This window comes from Prionailurus bengalensis, chromosome B1, assembly GCF_016509475.1.
Source record: "Prionailurus bengalensis isolate Pbe53 chromosome B1, Fcat_Pben_1.1_paternal_pri, whole genome shotgun sequence".
In the NCBI taxonomy this organism is placed as follows: Eukaryota; Metazoa; Chordata; class Mammalia; order Carnivora; family Felidae; genus Prionailurus; species Prionailurus bengalensis.
Window position 1 is genome coordinate 175,138,279 of NC_057344.1, and position 26,907 is coordinate 175,165,185.

At 40.1% G+C, this 26,907-nt stretch overlaps 1 protein-coding gene across 1 annotated transcript in view; it reads right to left on the reverse strand.

Moving 5' to 3' along the window:
• NWD2 (NACHT and WD repeat domain containing 2) overlaps positions 1 to 26,907 on the reverse strand; it is a 185,020-nt gene that overhangs the window by 11,539 nt on the left and 146,574 nt on the right. Inside the window, exons 4-5 of the mRNA XM_043572808.1 lie at positions 13,213 to 13,416; positions 4,823 to 4,967 (exon numbers count right to left, since the gene is read on the reverse strand). Of these exons, the coding sequence (XP_043428743.1) occupies positions 4,823 to 4,967; positions 13,213 to 13,416 (349 nt within the window). The remainder of the gene's footprint in view (positions 1 to 4,822; positions 4,968 to 13,212; positions 13,417 to 26,907) is intronic.

Consider the following 26,907-nt stretch of genomic DNA (forward strand, 5'->3'; position numbering starts at 1 on the left):
CGCTGGGGGAGACTGTTTAGCTTGCAGTGTGGAGCAGAGTTGTCTGTAGATTACTCTCTTGACTCCTTAATTTCCTATCTGCCTTTTCCCAAACAGCTGGGAACCTAGGGGCACCTAGGGAGTTCAAGCCCTGCATCGGGTTCTGCGCTGGCAGTGTGGAGCCTGCTTCAGCTCCTTTCTCTCCCTCTCTTTGCCCCTCCCCCTTGCATGCACACACATGTGCATGTGCCCTCTCTCTCTCTCTCTCTCTCTCTCTCTCTCTCTCTCTCTCTCTCTCTCAAAAATAAGTAAATAAATAAACCTGGGGAAAAAAAAAAAACCAAACCAGCCAGGAAACCGGGACACTGTGGGTTTTGCTTACAATTATTTAATTGCCTTCCCAGAGAAGTTGAACATAAGCATGAAAAAGAAAGGGTACCAAGTTTATGGTTGATTCTTCTAAGTTCCTGTTCAGCTTCTCTGACCTCAGGGGTTCTAATAGCGAAGAGCAGGGACCTGCTGGAGCCAGGCAGGAATGAGGAAGAGGCCAAATGACACATCCAGTTTCCTTTTTGCTTGTCAGTGTCTCCTTTACAATGTGGCTTCACCATTGTGTTTGGGGTGCATTATACCCCAGACAGGTTTGTGTAAATACTAGTATAAGAGCATGTTCAGCATATAATCATGTTCTGATTATTGATCAATATGAATTAACCCATATCACTGTAACTTCCATTATGTCCATTGGAGCAGGTACAGAAAAGGGACTTAGTGTGTACATTTATTTATTTGAAAATAAACCGGGTTATGGCTTACAATATGCTTACAAGTAAATACACATTATAAATCACTGAGGCCCCATAGCAACATTTAAAACTGGGGCATTAGTAACAAAAACATCACTTGTGCATGATTTTAGGGAGGACAAATAAAAAGAAATGAAATAATTAAACCAATGGCAATGAACTTTGAGGCAAGTAATCTTTTAAAACTGGCTCCCTCCCCACCCTCCTCTGCTTTCCTTCATCCAGTTGGTCTTAACTGAGTGTCTACTATGTGCCAGGTGTGCTGCTAGCTGCTCAGGATACAGTGCTGAGAGAAAATAGACAATGCTGAGAGAAAAAGCCATTATGGCGTTTACAGTCTAGTAGAGGTTGGTGGACTTGAATCATTGAATCCCACAAAGAAATGTTTTATGACTTTTTGAGTCTTGTGAAGGAGAATAATATGGTACAATAAGAGCAAACCATTAGGAGGGCTACCCTACTTAGAGAGTCAGGGAAGCCTTCCTTAAGGAGGTGACTACCAGGCTATGATCTGATGGAAGAATTGGGGTTTGGGGTGGGCCATGAATATGCAGGGTGTGGGCGGCCAGAAACTGGCAATATTCTGGGATGCCTTGGTGGCTCAGTCGATTAAGCACCTGACTTTGGCTCAGGTCATGATCTCTCACAGTTCATGAGTTTGAGCCCTGCATCAGGCTCTGCATTGACAGTGTGGAGACTGCTTGGGATTCTCCCTCTGTCCCTCTCCCACTCATCTTTCTCTCTCTTTCAAAATAAATAGAGAAACTTAAAAAAAAAAAAAGAAACAAAACATTTCAATGTGCTTGCTGGCCACAACTCCAACATCAAACAAAACCCAGAACATACATGTATTCTATACAGTAACTATGAAGGAAGTCGGGAACTGTATTTTTAAGTGGTGCCTTTTTGTGGAACTCTCATGATAATTTTTTCAGTAATGATAGCAATCAATCAGAAGCGATGACTCAAGTAAAAAAGATATGTTTATAGCCAGCAGTGTGGAGTGAGCTGTGCTATGGTCCTCAGTACATAATACAAAGGGTTTTGATCAAGCAAGTTGGTTAACGAGGCCTGTTAAAGGACCTTATACAATCTACATCTACTCTTCTTTTTATGGGAGTAAGAACTTACTGTAATGTAGATGAGGGAGGCTGTAAGAAACCTACAGAAGGAGCCTTGGCTCCTCTTTTCCGGCCATCTGTGTAACATGCCGGGGGGCACCCTGGATCAACCAGGTGCTACCTTCTGTGCGTCATGAGGAGGAAGGAGATGTCAACCTATAGCACGTATACCTAACAGATGATAACCAGAGATATGCACTGTTACCTCTGAGGCCCAGAAAACAAATCAACTGTAACCTGACATTGTTATCATTCCTATGGAAAGAATGTTTCAATCAGGAGTGTTGATTATAAAGAGATTGTAAGAAGAGATAGAGACAAACCCAGTTGGTAGAACCCATCTAAGCTTGGCTCAGTGGGGAGAAAAGAGGCTGTACATAAGAATGCCTGGTTGATGGTATAGACTTACTAAATATACCTGAATAAGTGAGTCACGTGAGACAAAGAAAACTCCATAGATGTATTTCTAGAAACCAAGTGTATTCTTGTGATTTGGGGGGACTTTTATTAATAATTACTGATATTTATTTGCCTATAAATATTATAAATTTCCCCAGAAAATTCTTCCCAGAACACCATATTTGTTTTCTGTCTTTGCATTTTTCTAAATATCCTAAAGTTTAACTGGCCACAGCACCTGATGAAGATAACGTTAGGAGAGTTCCAGCCCTGGCAACTGTCATTCATGGGATATAAATCCCCAAAACTACTGTCCCTGAGACCACTCAGTTTTAACGTTCATAGTTGGACACTGTGTTGGGGTCTAGTTTATCTCTGTTCCTCTGCTGTTATTTTATGAAGGAGAAAGTGGGAGTGTGAAAAATTACATTCAGATATAAAGAGTTCACCTTCCCAGATGCTGCCAAGTATTCATATTCCAACATTTCTGAAAATGTTAATCTACTATATCCCCTTCAAAAAACCGACACTTCCTCGGCCATTCTTATTTGTGTAGACATGGTCTTAAAATGAGCTTGAAATGTAAAACAAATAAAATTGTTAGAAGCATGCATATCTTTAAGAGATGTACTCCAAGCAGAGAACAGTCCACAAGGAGTGTTTGTACTACATAGTATGAATATGAAGTTATTCATCTTCCTATGGTTGGCCACATGGACAGAGTTCTCTAGAGAAAATTAGGGGACAGTTTTTGCTGGTGAAATACTTGAACTGTATGATCCTAAATAAGAGGAAGCCTTCCCCAAATTGGCATTTCTTACATCATGAATAGGAAAGCTTTTGGTCTGGGCATTTTCTCCCATTACAGCACATTTTTAGGACCAGGTTTTGTTCTTGATAAACATGACGAACTGGAGCCTCAAAATCGGATCAAAAAGATCCCAGAGGAACAAGAATATTTGTCAATCTGTGTATTCCAAAGATAGTACTTATTCTGGCCAATTTAAATATTTTCAGAGAGACCTAAAATCAGACCTAATTTTTGATAGCTTCCAGAGAATGCATTTCTCAAAAATACTTATAATTTCCCTAAGCTTGAAATACACGTATACAGAGAGAATGGTTTCAAGTGCCTTTTAGGTTTTCATAGATTCTTTGTCACATCATTCACAAAACCAACCTGCAAATGCATCTGCCGTTGCTTTTTCCTCAATAATTCTTCATTATCAGTTTTAAAAATAAATGTTCTATTCTGATTATTTTTACCCAGTTGTGTTTGTCCCCTGGAAACTACAGCTGACATATTCCTTCAGATCTGTGGCTTCCTGCGCATCCTTTAAAAATAAAGTCTCCTGGGGCGCCTGGGTGGCTCAGTCGGTTAAGCGTCCAACTTCAGCTCAGGTCATGATCTCACGGTTCGCATGTTCAAGCCCCGCGTCGGGCTCTGTGCTGACAGCTCGGAGCCTGGGGCCTGCTTCGGATTCTGTGTCTCCCTCTTTCTCTGCCCCTCCTCTGCTCATGCTCTGTCTCTGTCCCTTAATAATCAATAAATGTTAAAAAAATGTTTTTTTTTAAAAATAAAGCCTCCTTTCTGTGGCTGAGAAAGGCTGACAAGTGGGTCTCTGCTCATTTTTATTTTAAGGTTTTCATTTTAGATTTTTATTTTATTTTAAAGTTAAATGAGATCCTGCCACCGCCTTCTTTATTTCTCAACCTCTAATGGCTTACCTGCTTACCCAGAAGAAAGCATAAGGTTCTTATTATGCTTCACCTCTGCCTCCCCAGGCCCGGCTACCTTTACCTTTTTCCTGCTCCCGGAACTTACTAAACACATTCCTCTCTCAGGGATCTTGAATCTGGTAATCCCTCTGCCCGGAATTCTCTTAGAGTACAGCTGGCTCTGAATCCCATCATTCAGCTCAAAGTCCTTTCCTTACTGCCCACTCTGTCGACATCTGAACCCCCACATCGTTCAACAAAACTAAAAGGCGACTTCCTTAACCAGACCCCGTTACTGTGTCTTGTTTATTCATTCTATGTATCCTTTCCAAAATGATCCTGTTCATTTATTTGATAACTTGCCTGTCGTTTATTTTCCCACACTAAAAAAAATAAGTTCCAGGAGAGACGGATCTGCCTTCTTATTCATTGTTGTATCCTCAGTGCCTGGCACATAGCAGGCTCTCAATGTTTGCTGAGTGAGTGAGTGAGTGCATGAATCAATGAACAGAATGAATGAATGAACTGAGAACACTGGCAGAGTTTGCTCTATTCTCTGCAGCCTCCTCTGACTTCTTTTAAAATCACATTTTCTGGAGAAGTCATCAAGTTAAGTAAAGGCCTGTCTGTGGGTTAAAAGAAAAGAACACTTGCCTCTCCAGGAGAAGGAAACATTTAGAAAAGTTAGATTTCATCAGGCAGTAAATGAAATGAAATTCGTAGACCCATAAAAGGGAAGCCATGAACACATCTCTTACTGATAACTTCTTTAGTTTACCAAAGATGTGTGACAGTTACCTGAGAACAGGTACCTCTTAGCTTGGCTATATTTCATTTTCCCCTTTTCATGTAACAGTTTTACAGCAGCCTTGAATATCTTCTTGATCTCATCTGATATCTCTTGCCAGGTCTTCTCATTGTTGGCTTTGGCAGAAGGCTGCATCTATGGAATTGTAAAAGGGAGATATTAGTCTTAAAATCATCGAAAGATAAGTCACTATTTAAGTGCAAGAAAAGCACTATTATTTGAAGGCCTGCTATGTGCCGATATTATGCTAGGTGCCTAACGGGCCATATCTCATTGAATCCCCCTATAACCCTGAAAGTTAGAAATGATGTCCATGTTATGTGTGAATTTACCCGAATCACACAGAATTTGTTTGTTGCGCTTTCTTATTATAACAGGTATTTCCTTTTTTCTTTTTTACATATTTGTTTTAATTATATTGAGTTAACACAGTGTTATATTAGTTTTACACGTATGGTAGAGTGATTCAACACTTCCATACATCACCTGGTGCTCATCACAAGTGCATTCCTTAATCCCCATCATCTATTTAACCCATCCCCCCACCCACCTCCCTTCTGGTAATCATCAGTTTGTTCTCTATAGTTAAGAGTCTGTTTCTTGGTTTCTCTTTCTCTCTCTCTCTCTCTCTCTCTCTCTCTCACTCTTCCTCTCTCTCCCACCTTCCCTCCCTCCCTGTCTTTCCCCCTCCTTCCCACCCTCTCTTTTTCCCTTTGCTCATTTGTGTTTCTTCCTAAATTCCACATGAGTAAAATATTATGGTATTTTGTATTTCTCTGACTTCACTTAACATTATACTCTCTACCTCTAGCCATGTTGTTGCTAGAGGCAAGATTTCATTTTTTATGGCTGAGTAATATTCCATTGCATATATTCCATTTTTATGGCTGAGTAGTATTCCACTGTCCAACTTCTTTATCCATTCATCAATCAATAGACACTTGGGCTACTTCCATAGTTTGGCTATTATAAATAATGCTTCAGTAAACATAGGGATGCATGTATCCCTCCAAATTCATGTTTTTGTATTCTTTGGGTAAATACCCAGTAATGCGATTGCTGGATAGTAGAGTGGTTCTATTTTTAACTTTATGAGGAACCTCCACACTGTATTCCACAGTGGCTGCACCAGTTTGCATTCCCACCAACAGCATATGAAGTTTCCCTTCTCTTTTAACCGACAACAACTGCTGTTTCTTGTGTTGGTGATTTTAACCATTAACACTAACAGGTGTGAATATCTCATATTGGTTTTGATTTGTATTTCCCTGATGATCCATGATGTCGAGCATCTTTTCATGTGTCTATTGGCCATCTGGATGTCTTCTTCAGAAAAATGTCTGTGCAGGTCTTCTGCCCATTACTTAACTAGATTACTTGTTTTCTGGGGGTTGAGTTTTATAAGTTCTTTATATACTTTGGATACCAGCCCTTTATTGGATAAGTCATTTGCAAATATCTTCTCCCATTCAGTAGGTCACCTATTAGTTTTGTTGATTGTTTCCTTCCCTGTGTAGAAGCTTTTTGTTTTGATAGAGTCCCAATAGTTTGTTTTTCCTTTTGTTTACCTCACCTCAGGGGACCTATCTAGAAAATTTGGTATAGCCAGTGTCAGAGAAATTACTATCTGTGCTATGTTCTAGGATTTTTATGGTTTCAGTTCTCAAGTTAGGTCTTTAATCCATTTTGAATTTATTTTTGTGTATGGTGCAAAAAAAAGGGGTCCAGTTTCTTTCTTTTGCATGTTGCTGTCCAGTTTTCCCAACATAATTTGTTGAAGAGACTGTCCTTTTCCCACTGGATATTCTTTCCTGCTTTGTTGAAAATTAACCATATAGTTGTTGAAAATTAACCATATCGTTGTAGGTTTATGTCTGGGGTTTCTGTTCTGTTCAATTGATCCATGGGTCTGTTTTTGTGCCAGTACCATACTGTTTTGATCACTACAGCTTTGTAATATAACTTGAAGTCCAGAATTGTGATGCCTCTAGCTTTGCTTTTCTTTTTCAAGGTTGATTTGGTTATTGGGGGGTCTTTTGTGGTTCCATACAAATTTTAGAATTGTTTGTTCTAGTTTTGTGAAAAATGCTGTTGGCATTTTGATAGGGATTGCATTAAATGTGTAGATTGCTTTGGGTAGTGTAGACATTTTAACAATATTTGTTCTTCTAATCCATCAGTATGGAATGTCTTTTCTTTGTGTCATATTCAGTTTCTTTCATTGGTTATTTATAGTTTTCAGAGTACAGGTCTTTCACCTCTTTGGTTAGATTTATTTTTAGGTATCTTATTATTTTTGATGCAGTTGTAAATGGGATTGTTTTCTTAATTTCTCTTTCTGCTGTCTCATAATTGGTATGTAGAAATGCAACAGATTTTTCTACATTGATTTTGTATCCTGTAACTTTACTGAATTTGTGTATCAGTTCTAGCAGGGTTTTGGTGGAGTCTTTCAAGTTTTCCAAATATAGTATCATGTCATCTGCAAATAGTGAAAGTCTTACTTCTTCCTTACAGATTTGGATGCCTTTTATTTCTTTTTGTTCTCTGATTCGTATGGCTAGGACTTCCAGTACTATGTTGAATAAAAGTAGTGGGAATGGATATCCTTGTCTTGTTCCTGATCTTAGGGGAAAGGATCTCAGTTTGTCCCTCACTGAGGATATTAGCTGTGGGTTTTTCATATATAGACTTTATTATGTTGAGGTATTTTCCCTCTAAGCCTACTTTGTTATCATGAATGGATGTTGCACTTTGTCAAATGCTTTTTGTGTGTTTACTGAAATGATCATATAGTTCTTATCCTTTCTCTTGTTAATGTGATATATCACACTGATTGATTTATGAGTATTGAACCACCCTTGCAACCCAGGAATAAATCCCACTTGAATGTGGTGAATGATTTTTTAAATGTATTATTGAATTCACTTTGCTAATATTTTATTGAGGATTTTTGCATCTTTGTTCATCAGGGATATTGGCTTACAGTTTTAAATGGTGTCTTTATCTGCTTTTGGTATCAGGATAATGCTGGCCTGATAGGATGAATATGGAAGTTTTCGTTCCATTTCTATTTTTTGGGATAGTTTGAGAAGAATAGGTATTAACCTCTTCTTTATATGTTTGGTAGAAATCCTTTGTGAAGACTTCTGGCCCTGGACTTTTGTTTGTTGGGAGATTTTTGATTATTGATTTAATTTATTTTCTGGTTATCAGTCTCTTCAAATTTTCTAGTTCTTGTTTCAGTTTTCATAGTTTATATGCTTCTAGGAATTTATCCATTTCTTTTAGGTTGTTCGATTTGTTGGCATCTATTTTTTCATAATATTCTCTTATAATTGTATTTCTGTAGTGTCAGTTATTTCTCTCTCATTTGTGATTTTATTTATTTGAGTCCTTTTTCTTTTTCCTTGATAAGTTTGGATACAGGTTTATCAATTTTATTGATTTTTTTTCAAAGAACCAGCTTCTTGTGTGTGTGTGTGTGTGTGTGTGTGTGTGTGTGTGTGTTTATTTGTTTTGGTTTTTATATCATTTATTTCTGCTCTAATCTTTATTATTTCCTTCCTTATGCTGGTTTTAGGTTTCATTTGTTGTTCTTTTTCTAGCTCCTTCAGGTGTAAGGTTAGGTTGTTTATTTGAGATTTTTTTTTTTGCTTCTTGAGGTATGCCTGTATTGCTATAAACTTCCCTCTTAGAACTGCCTTTACTGCATACCTAAGGTTTTGGATCATTATGTTTTCATTTTCATTTGTCTCCATATATTTTTTTATTTCCTCTTTGATTTCTTGACTGAACCATTCATTATTTACTAGCATGTTATTTAACCTCCATGTATTTGTGGTCTTTCCAAATTTTTTCTTGTGGTTGACTTCTAGTTTTATAGCATTGTGGTCAGAAAAGTTGCATGGTATGACTTTGATCTTCTTGTATTTTTTGAGGTTTGTTTTGTGGGCTAATATATGATCTATTCTGGAGAATGTTCCATGTGCACTTGAAAACATGTGTATTCTGCTGTTTTAGAATGGGATGTTCTTAATGTATCTGTTAAATCCATTCAAAGCCATTGTTTCCTTTTTGATTTTCTGTTTAGATGATCTATTGATGTAAATGGGTTATTAAAGTCCCCTACTATTATTGTATTATTTGTTAGTTCCTTTATGTTTGTTATTAACTGTTTTGTGTATTTGGGTGCCTCTATGTTGGGTGCATAAGTATTTACAATTGTTATATCTTCTCGTTGGATTGTCCTCTTTATTATTACATGGTGACCTTTGACTCTTGTTACAGTCTTTTTTTTAAAGTCTGTTTTGTCCAATGTAAGTATTGCTAGTCTGGCTTTCTTTTGATATTTGTTTGCATGATAAGCATTTCTCCATTCTCTCACTTTGAGTCTGCAGGTGATTTAGGTCTAAAGTGAATCTCTTGTAGGCAACATACAGATGTGTCTTGTCTTTTTATCCATTCTGTCACTCTGTGTCTTTTGATTGGAGCATTTAGTCCATTTACATTCAAAGCAATTACTGACAGTATATATTTATTGCAATTTTATTACTTGTTTTATGGTTGTTTCTGAAGATTTTCTATGATCCTTTCTTGTCTTCTATTATGTTTGCCAATTTGGATTCCTTTCTCTTTATTCCTTGCATATTTATTAGTAATTTTTGATTTGTGGTTACCATTAGGTTTGTATATAACCTCTTCTGCATATAGCAGTCTATATTAAGTTGATCATCATTTAAGTTTGAACACATTCTTTTCTCTTCTCTTCCCCATGTTTTAGGTATATGTTATTATATTTGATACCCATTTTTTTGTGAATTCCTTGATTGATTTTTTTACGGAAATATTCACTTTTACTGCTCTGTCACTTTTAGTCTTTCCTTCCCACTTAAAGAGACCCCTTTACTATTTCTTACAGACCTGGGTTAGTGGTTATGAAGTCCTTAATTTTTATTTGTCTGGGAAATTGTCTCTTCTCTCATCTGAATGATAACCTTTCTGGATAGAGTATTCTTGGCTGCAGGTTTTTCCCATTCAGCACTTTGAATATATCATGCCACTCCCTTCTGGCTTGCAAAGTTCCTATTGAAAAACCTCCTGCTAGACTTATGGGTTTTCCCTTGTAAGTAACTGACTTCTTTGGTCTTGCTGCTAAAAAAATTTTTTTTTTATCACTAGATTTTATCAATTTAATTACAATATATCTTGGTGTGGGTCTGCTGTTGTTGATTTTGATGGGAGTTCTCTGTGCCTACTGGATCTGGATCTATTTTCTTCTCCAGAATAGGGGAGTTTTCAGCTATTATTCCTGCAAATAAAGTTTCTATCCCCTTTCTCTCTTCTTCTTCTGGGACTAGTTCCCTAAGTCTCTTCTTGTTTTGCATAATTCTTTTTTTCTTTCTTTTGTTCAGCTTTATTACTTTCCATTGCTCTGTCATCTAGGTCACTAATTCATTCCTCTGTTTCTTCCAGCCTGCTGTTCATTCCATCAAGTGTGCTTCTTATTTTGTTTATTGAGCCCTTTATCTCTGCTATGTTATTCTTTATCTCTGTGTTATGGGTTTCACTCATGTCCTCCACTCTTCTCTCAAGTCCAGTGAGTATCCTTATGATCATCGCTTTAAATTCTCTATTAGTCAGATTACTTATGTCTATTTCACTTAGATCTCTGGCTGTGGCCTTGTTCTCTTCTTTCACTTGGGATAAATTTCTCTGCCTCCTCATTTTGTCTGTCTCTTTGTGTCTGTTTCTCTGTATTAAGCAAGTCACCTGTGTCTTCTATTCTTGAAAGTAGTGACCGCAAGAAGAGGTCCTGGAGTGCCCTGCAGTGGAGTGTCTCCTGTTTACCAGAACCTGGACCTTCAGAAGAGTATCCTGTGTGTGTCGCTTATGCCCTGTTGTGGTGTCTGAGTCACTTTTTCTTTCAGTGCAGTCATCTGTACTGACTCTCTGCCTGTTGTGGGCTGTTCTTTCTCTCTGTGGTGTTAGTGGAAACCAGATAGGCCATCTCTGAGGGGGTGTGCCCGCCAGGGAACTTGGGATGGGGCGTCAGTATTAGCAAAATTCATGCTGGGCCCCTGGACTTACGTCAGATCCTTGAAGTGCTAAGGCAGTCGGGGGCTGTGCCGCAGGGTGACCAGGGATGGGAGGCTGGGTGGGGGGTGTGGTGACGGCGAGGCACATCTGGGTCTGGTGCTAGAGGGTGGCTGAGGGTACATGCCTGGGCATGGCATGGTGGCAGCTGTGGGCCAGGCAGCGGCAGGGTGTGCAGAACTTGGTTTTAACAAAATTTTCCCTGAGCTCAAGGTGAGGCTAGTGGGCCAGTCCTCAGGAGAACTCATGGGTATGGTGCACTGCTAGCAGATTAGGCAGCAAGTGTCTCTTGGGTTTTGATACAAATTTCATAAAAAACTGATCTCTTCAATATCCTCTAAAGAGAACCGAAAGTTAAAAGAGAGGTGCTCATATGTTTCCATTCGTCTTTAGTTGTTTCTTCTTCGTTTGTTTTTATGATTCTCTAGGCAATCGAATGGGAGGACTGACTACCAAACAAGTAACATTTATAGAGTCCTGGTGATAATCTTATTCACACCTTCATTAATTTAACAAAAATTTATGCAGAAATTCCTGCATGGGTGGGGTTTACAGAATAACTTAAGTTCCCCTGGAGGATCTTAAAATCAAATGACAAAGGAGCATCTAAAGCCAATTAAATAGTAACATATGAGCAAGTGCTCCCAAACCACTATGTAAACCTGGTTTCCTGAGGTGTTATGTCTTTTGATATCTACATTTACCAGCAACTACATATCCTCCTGGCATATATATTTAACTGAGGAATGGCTTGGATATGCCCTAATACTCCCATCCATAGAAGCAAGAATCTTGCAGATAATTACTTTGAATAGTGCATGGAGGGGGACGAAGAAAATGAAGGATCCTGACATGATTCCATATTGCATGGAGAAAATGCTTTATGTTAAATACCAGGATGACAAATACATACGGTTCTTAAATGAAGAATTGTCACTAAGCCAGGGCTGTCGTCCTCTCAGAGATGCCTGAGCACCAAATATATCAAGGATGTTCTCTTCGGAAGAGGGATGGATATCTATGCCTTCTTTAAATTGAAAACAATGTGTTTTTTTAATTACGTAGGCCCCACACCTAATGCGGGGCTTGAACTCATGACCCTGAGATCAAGAGTTGCATGCTTTACTGACTGAGCCAGCTGGGCACCACCATGCCTTCTTTTCAATCTGTCTAGGAATCCTTAATAAGGAATAGGCCCATCCATTTTCTCTTCCTCCTTTATTCTGTTTCAGGGGACACATAGTAGATACATTTAGGATCCAAACTGGAGAGGAGACAATGATAACTGTTTGCATCATGAATCAACCTCACTTGAAGATTTTACACGATATACAAGAATATAAGTTATGTATGAAATGTTTAAGGACAGTTAGTGAATTAATCAATGAGAGACTATAATAGCTGGGCAGACTTTAAAAAGACACCCCCCCCAAAGAAACTTCCACAAATCGAAAATACAACTGTTGAACTTGAAAATTTTATGCATGAACAGAGTGGACACAGCTGAAGAAAAAAATTACTGAGTTGGAAAAGACCTAAAATAATCTGGAAAGCAGCATGGAGAGCTAAGGGAATTGATAATATAAAAGAGAATCAGGAGACATGGAAGCTAGACTGAAGTGGTCCAGTGTAAATCCAATTATAGAGTAAAACAGAAAGAACAGAGGAAATAGAGGAAAAACATTATTTGATAAGATGATAGCCGAGAATTTTCCAGAACAGATAGAATACATAAATTCACACATAGAGGATGTATGACATATATCATTCAGAATAACATAGGCACATTATGGCAAAATGGGAAAAATAAAAATATTTTCAGATGAACAGAGTTTATCACTAAGAGACCTCCATTAATGGAACTTCTGAAGGTATACTTGAGAAAGAACCCCAGGAGGAAAATCTGAGAGGCCAAAAAGGAAAGGTAAGTAAAAATTGGAAAGTTTCAGGGTGCCTGAGTGGCTCAGTCCATTAAGCATCCAACTGTTGCTTTTGGCTCGGTTATGATCTCACAGTTTGTGGGTTCGATCCCTGTGTCAGGCTCTGCACTGACAGTATGGAGCCTGCTTGGGATTCTCTCTTTCTCTCTCTCTCTCAAATAAAATAAACTTAAAAAAATGGGAAAGTTTCTTAGCTTTGGATTATGTTGTTCAAAAGAAATGTAGGGTCCAGGGCAGAATAATTTTCTGTCTACTGTGCCTTTTCTGTGGAGGGAAGCATCTCTGGATGATGAACAGTGGAGAGTAATGGACACATGTATACTTTGGAGAGAAAGATAACTCACTGCATTTTTATTGCTTTGCAGCATTTCTGACTTAGGTCTGAGGTAATAAGCCGCTGGCACCGAGTTCTCATCGCGACAGTACCACTCTTCCAGGAGCTTCGTCTCCAGCTTTGCCTCTATGGCAGCATCCAAGATCATTTCAAACTCCGAGGCTTCGACTTCTCCGGGGATTCGGATGTTCCCATATTTTTCTCCTAATAGTCCCTGTGTATCCACAAAAAAGTTCAGGTTAGTGTATCACCAAGAAAATTCATTCTGTCGTATTCACATCCTGTAGCTACTTGATAAATAATAAATAGACACCAGGTACATTGTTCCATCAGTTGTTTTCTTTTAATCACGGCAGATACTTTTTTCCCCATGGATTATTTAATAAGTAAAATCGGATCGTTTATATTGTAATCATAATAAATTCATATACTGAGAATTGAGATTGCATATCATATGAGGCAAATTCAACATACAGAATTTTGTCACAAATTTATTTTCCCAAAGTTTACATGATACAGCAAAAGTTGTTCTATTCTGACGTTTTTTGTTCATGACAAAGAAAAATGACATGCTGCACTCTGTGAAATATCAAACATGTAAACTCCCAAACAAAAAATTGCCTTGTGAAGAGTAAACAGTATATGATTCTAAGCCCCAGATTAACACAGCTACAAATGCAAGTAGGGAATCATTGAATGCAATGCTACCGTGGACCCCAGTATAACTAAAAACAATTCAAAATGTAAACAGGACACAATTTTCTCCTTATGAAATTCCCAAAGAAAAACATGCTCAGTGTTATGTGAAGGTGTGAGGGGCGCCTGGGTGGCTCAGTTGGTTAAGTGTCCAACTTTGGCTCAGGTCATGATTTCACAGTTCGGTTCATGAGTTTGAGGCTTGCTTTGAGTTCTGTGCTGATAGCTCAGAGCTTGGAGCCTGCTTCAGATTCTATGTCTCTCTCTCTGCCCTTCCCTGCTTTCACTCTGTCTCTCTCTCTCAAAAATAAATAATAAACATTAAAAAAAAAAAAGGTGTGAGAAGATACCCACATAGCCTTGACAGGGGTATAAATTGATACAATATTTCACTGAAATATTTGATTCAGGCAGAACGTATTAAAAGCCTTAAAAATCTATATAACTTTCATCTTGGCAATGTTTCTTCTGCAAAATTGTCTTTAGAAGATAATTAAGGTTGTACATATAAAGACTTACCAGAATATTTATGCTGATACTATTTTAACAGGAAAGAATTGGCATAACAACCTAAGTGTCCTGCCCATGGGAACATTTAAATAAACTCTGGGACCTCTGTTCAAAGGATGCAGCAAGTCATATTCTAGAACTGTATTGATGTAAAAAGGTTATTTTTTCTTTTTCAAGTTTTTGTTTAAATTCCAGTTAGTTAACATACAGGGTAATGTTAGTTTCATGTGTAGAATTTAGTGATTCATCACTTACATAACACCCAGTGCTTATCACAAGAGCCCTCCTTAATGCCCATCACCCATTTAATGCATCCCCCCATCCCCCCTCCCCTCCAATAACCCCCGGTTTGTTCTCTACAGTTAAGAGTCTGTTTTCTGATATGCCTCTCTTTTTTCTTTTTCCCCCTATGTTCATCTGTTTTGTTTCTTCAGTTCCACTTTTGAGTGAAATCATATGGTATTTGTCTTTCTCTGACTGACTTATTTCACTTAGCATAATACTTTCTAGCTCCATCCACATCATTGCAAATGGGAAGATTTCATTCTTTTTTATGACTGAGGAATATTCCACTGTATATATGTACCACGTATTCTTTATCCATTCATCGGTCGATGGACACTTGGGCTCTTCCATAATTTGGCTATTTTTGATGGTGCTACTATAAACGTTGGGGTGCATATATCCCTTCGAATCAGTACTTTTGTATCCTTTGGGTAAATACCTAGTAGTGCAATTGCTGAATTGTAGAAGATGTTTATAATATATTATTAAGTGAAAAGGGAAGTTACAAAACAGTATGTATAAGATGATTCTAATGTTATATATATATATTACATATATATACAAGAGAAGATTGTGTATATGTATATACAAACATACATATACATGTAAGAAAGGTTTTATAAGAATGCACAGAAGTATTATCAATTATTATCTTTGGGTGGCTTTAAATTTACTTAGATTGTTTTATGAACTTCCTGGTTTTTTTTAAAAGTTTATTTATATTTTGTAGTGATCTCTATACCCAACATGGGGCTCGAACTCACAACCTTGAGATCAAGAGTTGCATGCTCCACCAACTGAGCCATCCAGGCACCCCTGAATTTACTGCTTTTTTATTAAGAATTTGTGTACACATTATTACTTTGTAATGAGAAAAACAACAAGGATTAAAAACTCTTGAGGCGCCTGGGTCCTTTGGAAGGGCCTCAGTTGGTTGAACGTCCACTCCGGCTCAGGTCATGATCTCGCAGTTCGTGAGTTCGAGTCCTGTGTTGTGCTGCATCCCGACAGCTCAGAGCCTGGAGCCTGCTTCAAATTCTGTCACTCCCTCTCTCTCTCTCTCTGCCTCTCCCCTTCACATGCTCTCTCTCTCTGTCTCTCAAAAATGAATAATAAACATTAAAAAATTTTAAAAAGTTCTTAAACCTAGTGATGCCGTCTATCCTGCCTTGTGGAACCATACTTCCAAGCTCCTCTAAATGTCTGCTTAAGCTTGCGGTTCTTGCAGTGTGGTCCTCAGACAAGTAGCCTTGGCAACACCTGGGGACTGACTAGGCCTGCAAATTCTCACGTCCCATCCCAGACCTACTGGTCAGAAACTCTGGGGGTAGGGCCGAGCAGTCTGTTTTCGCAGGCCCTCCAGGTGCATGAACCACTGGCTTAAGCTAGTAAAAATGTTAGCTTCTCTAGCATCTGGTGTTCCAATTACTTTTCAGTCTTATCTAGCAGCAACAAGGAAGGAACATAATGAAACTCCACGACAAATCTATGCTATCCAAGACAAGTTTGTCTGCTTTATAGAATCCCTGGAAAGATTTCTCCTTAATCCGTGGGCACCTTCATCCTTTCCTCCTGTTGACTAGTACTTAACCCTAAACTTCAAGCCTCGTTTACCCATTGGAATGTGAATTGTGGTTTGGCTTCTGACCTTGGTCCACTTCTGAACTACCTCTACTGCTTATCACTGCAGTATCCAGAGTGTCATCTCATACTGGCAGGCAAGAGAATTAAAGTCCTGGTAAATCAAAGTCCCAACTAAATTCCTAACCTAAACTCTGTTGCAAGATGGTAAGCCCCATAAGGACTGAGTCCCGAGGTGTTGCTTCCTAGCACATAGAAAACATGTGTATTTTTAAAACCCTATTTATTGAATAAATGAATGAACCAAGGTAGAGAAAGAAATCTTTAGACTTTGCTCTCTTCTCAGCTGAAGCTTCTTCTTGTGTTCAGAGGTAATATTTCAGCTCTTAACAGGGGGACTAACAATTTGGGAAGGTACCAGTGTTGTCTGCAACCTTTGTTTCAGCCTGTGATCTTTTAATAATTCCTGTCTACCCGCATTCCTGGTTGGGCCATGCCCTGTCTCCTTGGGATATAATCTGTCTCATCTAATTGGCTTACTCAAGCTGATTGTGGCTAACTGAACTCACCTTTTCAAGCTCAGGTTTTCTCAGTACTAGCCTCAAAGGCCAGAGAGGAGGAAGATACAACCTGCTCGTCCTCTTTGGCTGCATAAAGGTCCTTTGGAAGGGCCTTGAATGGAGGGACACCACCACTTTATTATTTTAGCATGGTAAACAAGGGTCTTTGGAGGGTTCTGTTGACATAAGGGTGTTCTAACTTCGACTCACTGTATCAGCTTGAAGGCCACGTGGGAACACTTTCATTATAATCTGCATTTGTTTTGGGCTATTCTTGACAACAGGCTGTAGGCAACAAAAATAATGTTATTTTGAGTTGCTTCTCACTTTCTATTTTGTGAAGGAATAATTGACATACAATGTTGCAGTAGTTTCGGCTGTACAGCATAGTGATTCAATATTTGTACACATTACAAAATGGTCACCACAATAAGTCTGGTTACCATCTGCCACCATACAAAGTTGTTAGAATATTATTGACTGTGTTCCCTATGTTGTGCGTTATATCCCCGTATCTTATTTATTTTATACCTGGTAGCTTGTACGTCTCAATCCCCTTCACCCATTTCATCTACCCCCTCACCTCCCTCCCCTCTGGCAACCATCATTTTATTCTCACTTTCAGCGTTCCTCTTCTGAAATCCCTGATGTTAAACTTGGATAAATGAGCAGGTATGACTTCTCATTCTGCCACAGATACAGAAGGAGATGACATTTTTAAGGCTAACCAGCCTGAGGATTATCCTATTCCTGTTGGCTAGTCTGGATAAGGGTAGTCAACATCTTTAGTCAGGGCTCTCTGTCATGAGGAGTGAGGTTTTAGTGCTGGGATGAGCTACCTAGAAAACCCATATGGGCAAAATAGGGAATACGCAGACTTCTAAGCAGTAGCCACTGGAGGAATCCAAAAAGGCATTCAGTGGAGTCTGGCCATGGGTGGAGGATATGGAGGACAGCCAGAAAATTAAATATGGGGTTAATTGACACTTCTCCAGCTAGCGGTCGATGAAGTCCAAGAATAACATGGACCCAGCTATCAAGGTCCAGGGCAGGACTGGCTGGATCTGGGATATGGAGTCAGAAAGAGGACAAATAATGGCTTAGCAAAGCAAGATGGTGTCCTAGTACAGGACCATCATCACTGCACTAGCCATGAACTAACTCCTGGCTCTTTGTCTTTCTGCCCTAACTAAGGCTGGTTCCAGAGCCTAGGGCCGGGTCACATCTATGGATCGGTTTCTTTTTTTTTTTTTTTTTTAATTTTTTTTTCAACGTTTTATTTATTTTTGGGACAGAGAGAGACAGAGCATGAACGGGGGAGGGGCAGAGAGAGAGAGGGAGACACAGAATCGGAAACAGGCTCCAGGCTCTGAGCCATCAGCCCAGAGCCCGATGCGGGGCTCGAACTCCCGGACCGCGAGATCGTGACCTGGCTGAAGTCGGACGCTTAACCGACTGCGCCACCCAGGCGCCCCTATGGATCGGTTTCTAAAATGTGTGCCATGGATTACCCACACCTGGATCACTCAGGGTGCTTGTTAAAATGTACGTTTCAAGATCACTTCTCAGACCTGAAGAACACTGTGGTTGGCAGCCCAGGAATATGCATTTTCAAATGAGATCACAAATGAATCTAGAATTTGAGAACCACTTCTATGGGCAATGCATATGAGTAATGGTTAGCAAGCACTGAAGGGGCAGGATGGGGAACACGGCAGGTCAACATAAAAATCGAAGGCTATTCAAAAATAATTATTTGAGTGGAACAGCTGGCACCAAATACTACAATTATTGGATCGATATAGTAAGGCAAAATGTTTTTTAGAGGAGAGATACTAAAGAAGAAAAAATATCCTCATCCAATTCAAGTAGCAAATGTATATCGAGCACCTACTATATATAAAGTGGTAATACAGAACTTCAGAAAAGTAATGATGTGCTACAGGCTTAGAGTTTCTTATTGGATTGTTCTCCCCAAGTCTTTTCCTTCTATTGATTCTTCCTTTAGGTGGAATGCTCATAAATCATGAAGCAGTTACTTTTCAGGAGTCCAGGACAGGATTCTGTCTTAGTCTTATCTTGCTATTTCAGAAATAGCAAAAAGAGAAATAGCAAAAGAGAATTTTGCCACCACATTTTTCAGGAAGACTTTATGGGGTTCTATGTAGCTATAGTTTCAAGGTAACTCACAAAGCATGCCTATATCTACCAGGGATGGACACAATCAATTTAGAGTCGGTTAATCTGGTTGCAAAGTCCAGTACATATGGTTCATGGCTCAGAGTGGGGGTAGAGATACAGGACCATACTTAGGAGGCTAGCAGTCAGATTTGAGGTGGCAAGATGGAGTCCATCTTGGTTTTCTAATCCGATGATTCCTTAGCTCTGTAGTCACAGGCAGTATCCATGAATGACTTCAGAAACTATGAGCAAGAGTCCACCGGCAATAGAATATTCACTAACCCGTCCATATCCTTCTGGCCCCAGTGCTCAAAAGCTCATTTTTTGCTTAGTTAAATCAAATTTGCCCATGTGTGGGAGAAATTTGGTGGCAAGTTGAGGGACTACATTGGGTTTTGCATTGAGGTCCATTTTTTTTAACTACACTATATAGATCAATCTACCTGTGTGACCCTGTATGGAAGAAACGCATTATGTCTGAAATAATTTTTTTTTAAATTTTTTTTTTCAACGTTTATTTATTTTTGGGACAGAGAGAGACAGAGCATGAACGGGGGAGGGGCAGAGAGAGAGGGAGACACAGAATCGGAAACAGGCTCCAGGCTCCGAGCCATCAGCCCAGAGCCTGACGCGGGGCTCGAACTCCCGGACCGCGAGATCGTGACCTGGCTGAAGTCGGACGCTTAACCGACGGCGCCACCCAGGCGCCCCTGTCTGAAATAATTTTTAACCTTTTATTGAATTGCTTAACACACTGTCAATATACATAAGAACATAAATCTATGGAATTTCTCCTGTCTGCAGAATCACCATAATCACCTCTCCCACCCCTTAATCAAATGTGAATACATTTAAATTGCCCATTCTTCAACACTGAAGATAGGTAGGTGGAAACAATCCAGTTGAATTGTCAAATAGAATCTGGGAGTTAAGTTCATTTGTCTGAACAGCCTAAGATAATCTTCTACTATTTTCAAGGTAGTTTCTGCATGTAAAATCCTAGCATAAGAAATAGTTCAAGACAGATGCTTTAGAACTAGATAGAGGTGATGGCTGCACAACGCTGTAAATGTACTAAATCGTTCCACTGAATCGTTCACATTAAAGTGGTTAATTTTATGTTCTGTGAATTTCACCTCAAGTGAAAAAAGGAATGTTTTCTGAATTTTTCAGTTCTTTGCAACCAGGAACTTGAATGTGAAAGGACTCTACTTTTTGTAGCTCCCTTTCTTTATACGCTGATATAGATACATCTAATCCCATTGCGTTTAAAGGCTTAGAACATTTTCTTTCCTTTTCGTTGATGTTTCTTTTCTACTGGGCAAACACTGATCCCCACCCCCACCTCCCTCTGCTCTTCAGGTGCACTTGGTTCTCCCTGGGCTTGCAACTGAGAATCCTTGGGCTCGGAGTCTGATGGTATGCAGCTTATATTGTAATGGAAAGAACAGAGGGATTGAAATATTGGTAAAGGTGTCAGTAAGCTCAGTGTGTCTTTTACTCTGTTGTGGGGTGCCAGGAAAGGCATGTGAAGGCAGTCTTTTTGGGGTTATGGGTGAGATGCCTTGTAGGCAGGTGGACGACTGCTCTGGGCTGCTATTTATGAGCCAAAACTCATGGGGGCAACTGGAAGGGAGAGATCTTCCCCACACTGGCGCTATCACAGGCGGAAGCAATACTCCATAAATGCCCTGTGACTAACCCAGTCACTAATGTGAGGCAGGTGCAACTCTTCCTTCCTTCTGTAAGATTCCCTTTTATTTCTTAAAATAAAACCCACATTCATATACACAACTTCCCCTCAGGATTCTGTGAGGTAGGTAGAATCGCAGAAGAAAACCCCATCTCACAGACCTCCACTGGCTTGCCCACGACTACCTCTCTAAGAAGACGTTCGAGTACCGGCACTCGAACATGGGGCTTTTCAGTCTTTCTACTTCATCAGGTTACTGTGCTATGCTCCCTCCTAACAGTGCCTTCCAGCGGCTGATTTGCCCGTGATGGCTCTTCCGGCCAGTGCCCTTGGCAGGGCCACCATCCACGGCCACGCAGTCTGTGTGCAGCACACCCCCAGGGGGCACTGTTCACAAGGACGGCAGCATGTTCAGTGTTATGGCCCTGGCTGTTGGTATTCTTTTTATCGGATGTATTGTTCGGTGGCGGGACAAGCACGGTCGCGATGTATTCCCAGGAGCTCATAGCCAGCCTTCAGAGAGCTCTGCTGTTGAGTGGGGCCCCAAAACCAAAGGGTCAGTACCTGCTTTCCGTACTTAATAGTATTTTCTCAATGTTTTTTTGAAGTCAACAGGCAACTTTACAACTGACTTTTACATTTTTTAACATAAACGTAATACAAAGTACTTTATTTAGAAGTGGATTGCAACTCAAATTACTCAAACATGACATTTCATATGTCATAAGAGGCAAGAGTAAATGCAGAGAAGAGAATGTGACGGTTAATTTTATGTGTCGGCTGGACCCAGAGGTGCCCAGGTGTTTGACCAAATGTTATTTCTGGGTGTGTCCTTAAGGGTATTTCTGGATGAGATTAGCATTCGAATCAGCAGACTGAATAAAACAAAAAGGTGGAGGAGGAGAGAATTTACTCTCCCTGCCTATCTGAGCGGGGACATTGGTCTTCCGCCCTCTGCCTGGGACTTCCATCAGCGGTAGTGCTGGGTCTCCAGCTTGCCGATGGCAGATTGTGAGACTTCTGACTTATCTGTTAGAATTAAATTATGTCCACACTAAAGACGATCTGGATAAGATCTGCAAGAAAGGTTTATCTTTTGGCGCCAAAAGACAGAAAGGTAATATCTTCAGAAAACTGGGCTTCTCTTGGTCATTAAAGATGCACTCTTGCATACGGGGTTGCCAAAAGTGGATGTTAGCAGATATGTTTAGCACATAAAGCACTCAATTATCCAGATACCCATGTTGGAATTAACAGTATATTCTCATTAGACATTTACTGGCATCTGTCTATGGGCAAAAGGATCTATCCACCTCCCACCATTTGTACATAGTGAGCCCGTGTTTCACATACCACAAAAATGAATTTCTGAAATACGACCGACACAAAGATACACTCTTGCACACAAATAACCTGCATGTCAATAAAGAATATTTTGAAATTAGGAAAGGCAGATGTTAAGAATGACCTTCTTTCTCTGAGTCTCAGCTTTCACATCTGTAAACGGAGATAATACTTGAGGCTCTGTGTATTTGTCTAGCAGCACATCCACTCTGGTTTATCGTGAGAATCAAATGGCTACTACAGATGAAATGCTTTACATTTCACAGAATGCTTGGCACACTTAGCAATATATATAAGGCACCACTACTTTACTCGTAGTTTATAGAGAAACATACGTACGCAATACACTCAAACATACATGTAACGGGAATAAATCCTGAGAAGTACTACTGGATAGGTAGATAAAGGAATAAAATACCTCTTGACTGCAAAAAGGAAAACAGAAGATAGCAAGGAGGAAAAGAGTGGGTAGCTAGTTGCTTACAGGTGTAAGATGGTAAGAAAATATATAGCCCTGGGGCACCTGGGTGGTTCAGTCGGTTAAGCATCTGACTTCGGCTCAGGTCATGATCTCACTGTTTGCAAGTTCAAACTCCGCATCGGGTCACTGCTGTCAGTGCAGAGCCCGCTTCAGATCCTGTGTTTCCCTCTCTCTCTGCCCTCCCCGATCTCAAAAATAAACATTAAAAGAATTGAAAAAAAGAAAATACGTAGTCCGGTAAGGACAAACTCCTCTGTTCTTGAGCAGGGGAGGAAAAGAGGTTTCAGTAAACTATGCGGGGTTCACCATATTAGCTAGTCAGAGTATACAGATGCACGGAGTTAACCTTTGTGGAGAATTCAAGCAGTGCTTTAGGGACAGCTGACAACCCTCACGTCAAATAAGTTGTAAAAAATGGAGCAGTTTGTGTCATCAGTGTGTTCCTAACTATGTTTGGAGGAATTGAGAGTTACTTAGATTCAATCATTCTACCAAAGAAGTCCAGCATTGCTTTGGACTGAACTGTGTCCCCTGAAATTCATATGCTGAAGCCCTAACTCCCCCATGTGATTCAGGTAGGGCCTTAAGGAGGTGATTAAGGTTGAATAAGGTCATCAGGGTGGAGTTTTGTTCCAACGGAACCGGTGCCCTTATAAGAGAGGAAGAGACACAAGCATTCTTTTTGCCTTACGGGGACACAGCCAGAAGGAAGCTGTCTTTGAGCCAGGAAGCGGTTTCAACAGAATCTGACCATCTTGGCACCCTGAACTTGGACTTGTAAACTCCAGAACTGTGAGAAAAGACCTATCTTTTTTTCCTTTTTAAAAAAATTTTATTTAAATCCAACTTAGTTAACATATAGTGTAATAATGGTTTTAGGAGTAGAGTTGAGTGAGTCATCACTTACATATAACACCCAGCACTCATCACAAAAGTGCCCTCCTTAATACCCATTACCCATCTAGCCCATCCCCCCACCCAACACCCCTCCAGCAACCGTCAGTTCTCTGTATTGAAGAGTCTTGTGGTTTGCCTCCCTCTCTGTTTTTATCTTATTTTTTCTGAAGCCTCCCATTCTATGGTATTTTGTTATGCTAGCCCGAGCTGACTAATGCAAACCTAATGAACAAAACGAAGCAAATTTTGTCAGTGTAAGATCTGGTATTTCTGGCAATTCATCATTAAATGTCCTGAGGGGGTAAATTCATAGATTAAATGATTTACCAATTACATAAAGTATGCAACAGAATAAGTTAATGCTTCGATCTAGTTTGAGAGTCTCAGCTCATAATCAAATTATAATTTTACTTTTTTTCTTTTATGGTTTAACTATGGCTATTTACATACTGAAACCCACTGCTGAACTCATTAATAATAACATCAATAATAATTCTGCTACCTTTTACTTATTATGATGTGCTTCTGTATGTAGGAAGTTCCATTACCTAGAAAATACTGGACACAACTCTTGCTCTTTAGAAACACCCAAGCAAGGGAAGCAAGCGTAAGTGTGAGAGGATTGGGTAATAGAACCACAGGAAACACAACCATCCTGGAGCTGGTGGTTAATTCGCATCAGTTTCAAAGTACAGATCGTAACCCTAACTGTGGCCCGTTGCCTCACAAAACTGAGCACTAAGAACTGTGTAAGGATTACTGAAATTCTAAAATGCTAAAGGAGTAATTCACTGAAAAAGTGGATACAAAAGAGCCAGGGTGTTTGGTGGGGGGGGGGGGGGCGGTAAAAAGGAGTGGGGAGAGCGTTCTGGACACAGAAATGAGATGCTGTTATTTCAGTGGTGCTATCCATGAAGCAGTCACAAATAAGGATCTGTAAGTCCCAGGACTAATCTGGCTGGAAAAGTAGTCCTGGAAGTCATCATATATTCATTCAGCAAATATTGAGCGTCTAACTTGCAGGGTGACCAACCATTTCGGTTTGCTCATGACTGTCCCAGTTCAAGAAGTGAAAGTCCCAGGCAACCTGAGACCATTGGTGACACGTAGGCGCTCATGGTCCTTGCTCCTTTGAGCTTTTAAAGAGAGCACTCTGGGGGCGCCTGGGTGGCGCAGTCGGTTAAGCGTCCGACTTCAGCCAGGTCACGATCTTGCGGTCCGTGAGTTCAAGCCCCGCATCGGGCTCTGGGCTGATGGCTCAGAGCCTGGAGCCTGTTTCTGATTCTGTGTCTCCCTCTCTCTCTGCCCCTCCCCCGTTCATGCTCTGTCTCTCTCTGTCCCAAAAATAAATAAAAACGCTGGGAAAAAAAAAAATAAAGAGAGCACTCTGCTATCTGTATGAATTAGGTACTTTAAGGGCGAATTACAGAGTGGAAAGAGAACAGGGCTGAGGACCACCACGTTTGAGTGTGGGCACAGGGCAGGAGGAGGAAGAGTGGAACAGCGTCACAGAAGTCCAGAGGGAAGGGAATGATGCTGCTGAAAACATTCATACAGAGTTCTCATAAAGCCATGGGAAAATGCATAAAGGACATGAACTGGTAATTCATAGAGGCAGAAAAGCAAGGGCCAGTGAGCATGAGAGAGAACAGTGCTCAACTCTAGCTTCATTAATGATCACAGAACTGTAAACGCAAATGCACATGATTAAGGCTTTTTGATAATCAAACTAATACCTAATAGTGCAGAGGCAGAAGGAAACAGGCACTCTGACACAGAGAACCAGTACAAATGGGTATAACCCTGCTGAGAATGTAATCTGGCAGTAGGTAGAAGATTCTACTTTTAGAAATCCATTCTATTCTGCATAAAGATTTGTTTACTAAGATGTTCAGCAATTTTTAGCTTCTATTTTGGTTTTATTCTAGAAGATATATTAAATATACCAGTGATTGTGTAAACAAGAAAACAGAAACAAATTGCCCATCAAAATCAATTCACCTAAGGTGTGGGACAGAATTCTGCTTGAGTTTCTATTTTTCTAACTCTGAGAATTTAAAAACTAGAGAAATGCAAAACATAAAATAAACAACTATACCTCCACAGCCTAGCTTGGCCACTCAACATTTGGTCATATTTTCAAGTGACTTTTTAAAAATAGGCTTTTCCTACTGATGAATAGTTAGACTCTTCCATTTTTTTAAATACAAATAATACCATACTAAATATCCTACCATTAAGTTAGTAGATACTGAGGGCATTATGTTCATGGAAATGACATCCGTTTATATTTAACATATCGAAAGTCCCACACTCGGACCAGATTGCTACCTTCATACTTAAAAATGTGGATTCAAGGGGTGCCTGGGTGGCTCAGTCAGTCAAGTGTCTGATTCTTGATCTTGGCTCAGGTCATGATCTCACGGTTTGTGGGATGAAGCTCCGTGTTGGGCTTTGTGCTGACAGAGCAGAACCTGCTTGGGATCCTTGGTCTCCCTCTCTCTCTGCCCCTCCCCTGCTTGCACTTGCCTCTGCCCTCTCTAAATATAGTTACATAGATAGATGAATGAATGGAGTCCAGTCATGTTTTAGTGCCTGTGGAGCCTGGTTCTTGCAGCCATTGTCCAGCTGGCTGGGTCTGTATCCCGGCTTGGATATATCGCACAACGCCTCGTCCACAGGGGTCTCTCCCTTCTCTTCCTGCTGCCCTGCAAGGGTCAGCCCCGGTCAGTGTGTCTAAGGTTCTTTCAGAACTGCCCATCCGTGTGCAGATCATGTGAGGCTTTTCAGCACCGCTTTGAAAGCCTTCCCAAAAGAGCTGAATTGTCGATGCATGCCTCTGGTCCACAGTTCCAAGCAAAGTTTCTTCTTTTGAACTGGGGTTAGAGAAGAGAGGCCTAGAAGGAAGCCTGGCATCTGCACCATGGGCCCGAGGGCTGGACAGAAGGAAAGCTGGCTTGAGTGTTAACTGTCTAAATGGCAGCATTATTAACGGGTACCCATTAATAAATAAGGCCTGGGCTCATGAAGGTCTATGGCGACTTATAAGTGTCCCCCTCAGTATTTGCCTAATTCATAACTGGTGTTTTACATTTCGAGGTTCTTCTAATATCTTGCATAATAATCTCTCCTCTTAGATGGTAGTAAATTGAGCCAGTATTCTCTTTTTGTTGACCCGGTATTTTCAAATGCATTTAAGTGGTTTTCAGTACAAGGAATGCACATTTGAATATTATCCTCTTTCTTTCCTGATGGAAAATATGGAGTTAAACATGGAATTATTTACGGCCATCCATATTTCCTAGGCTGTAGCAACTGGTGATAAACTAGAGTCAAAATTATTGCCACAAAATAGGATTGACCTGGCTTTCTATCTACCCTCCATGGAGCTCAGAATCCTGAGTTCCTCCACAAGAGATCTGGGAGACTCAGGCAGGGGGGATTTCAGATTTGCCCTGGGGTTTAGTGGTCATGCTA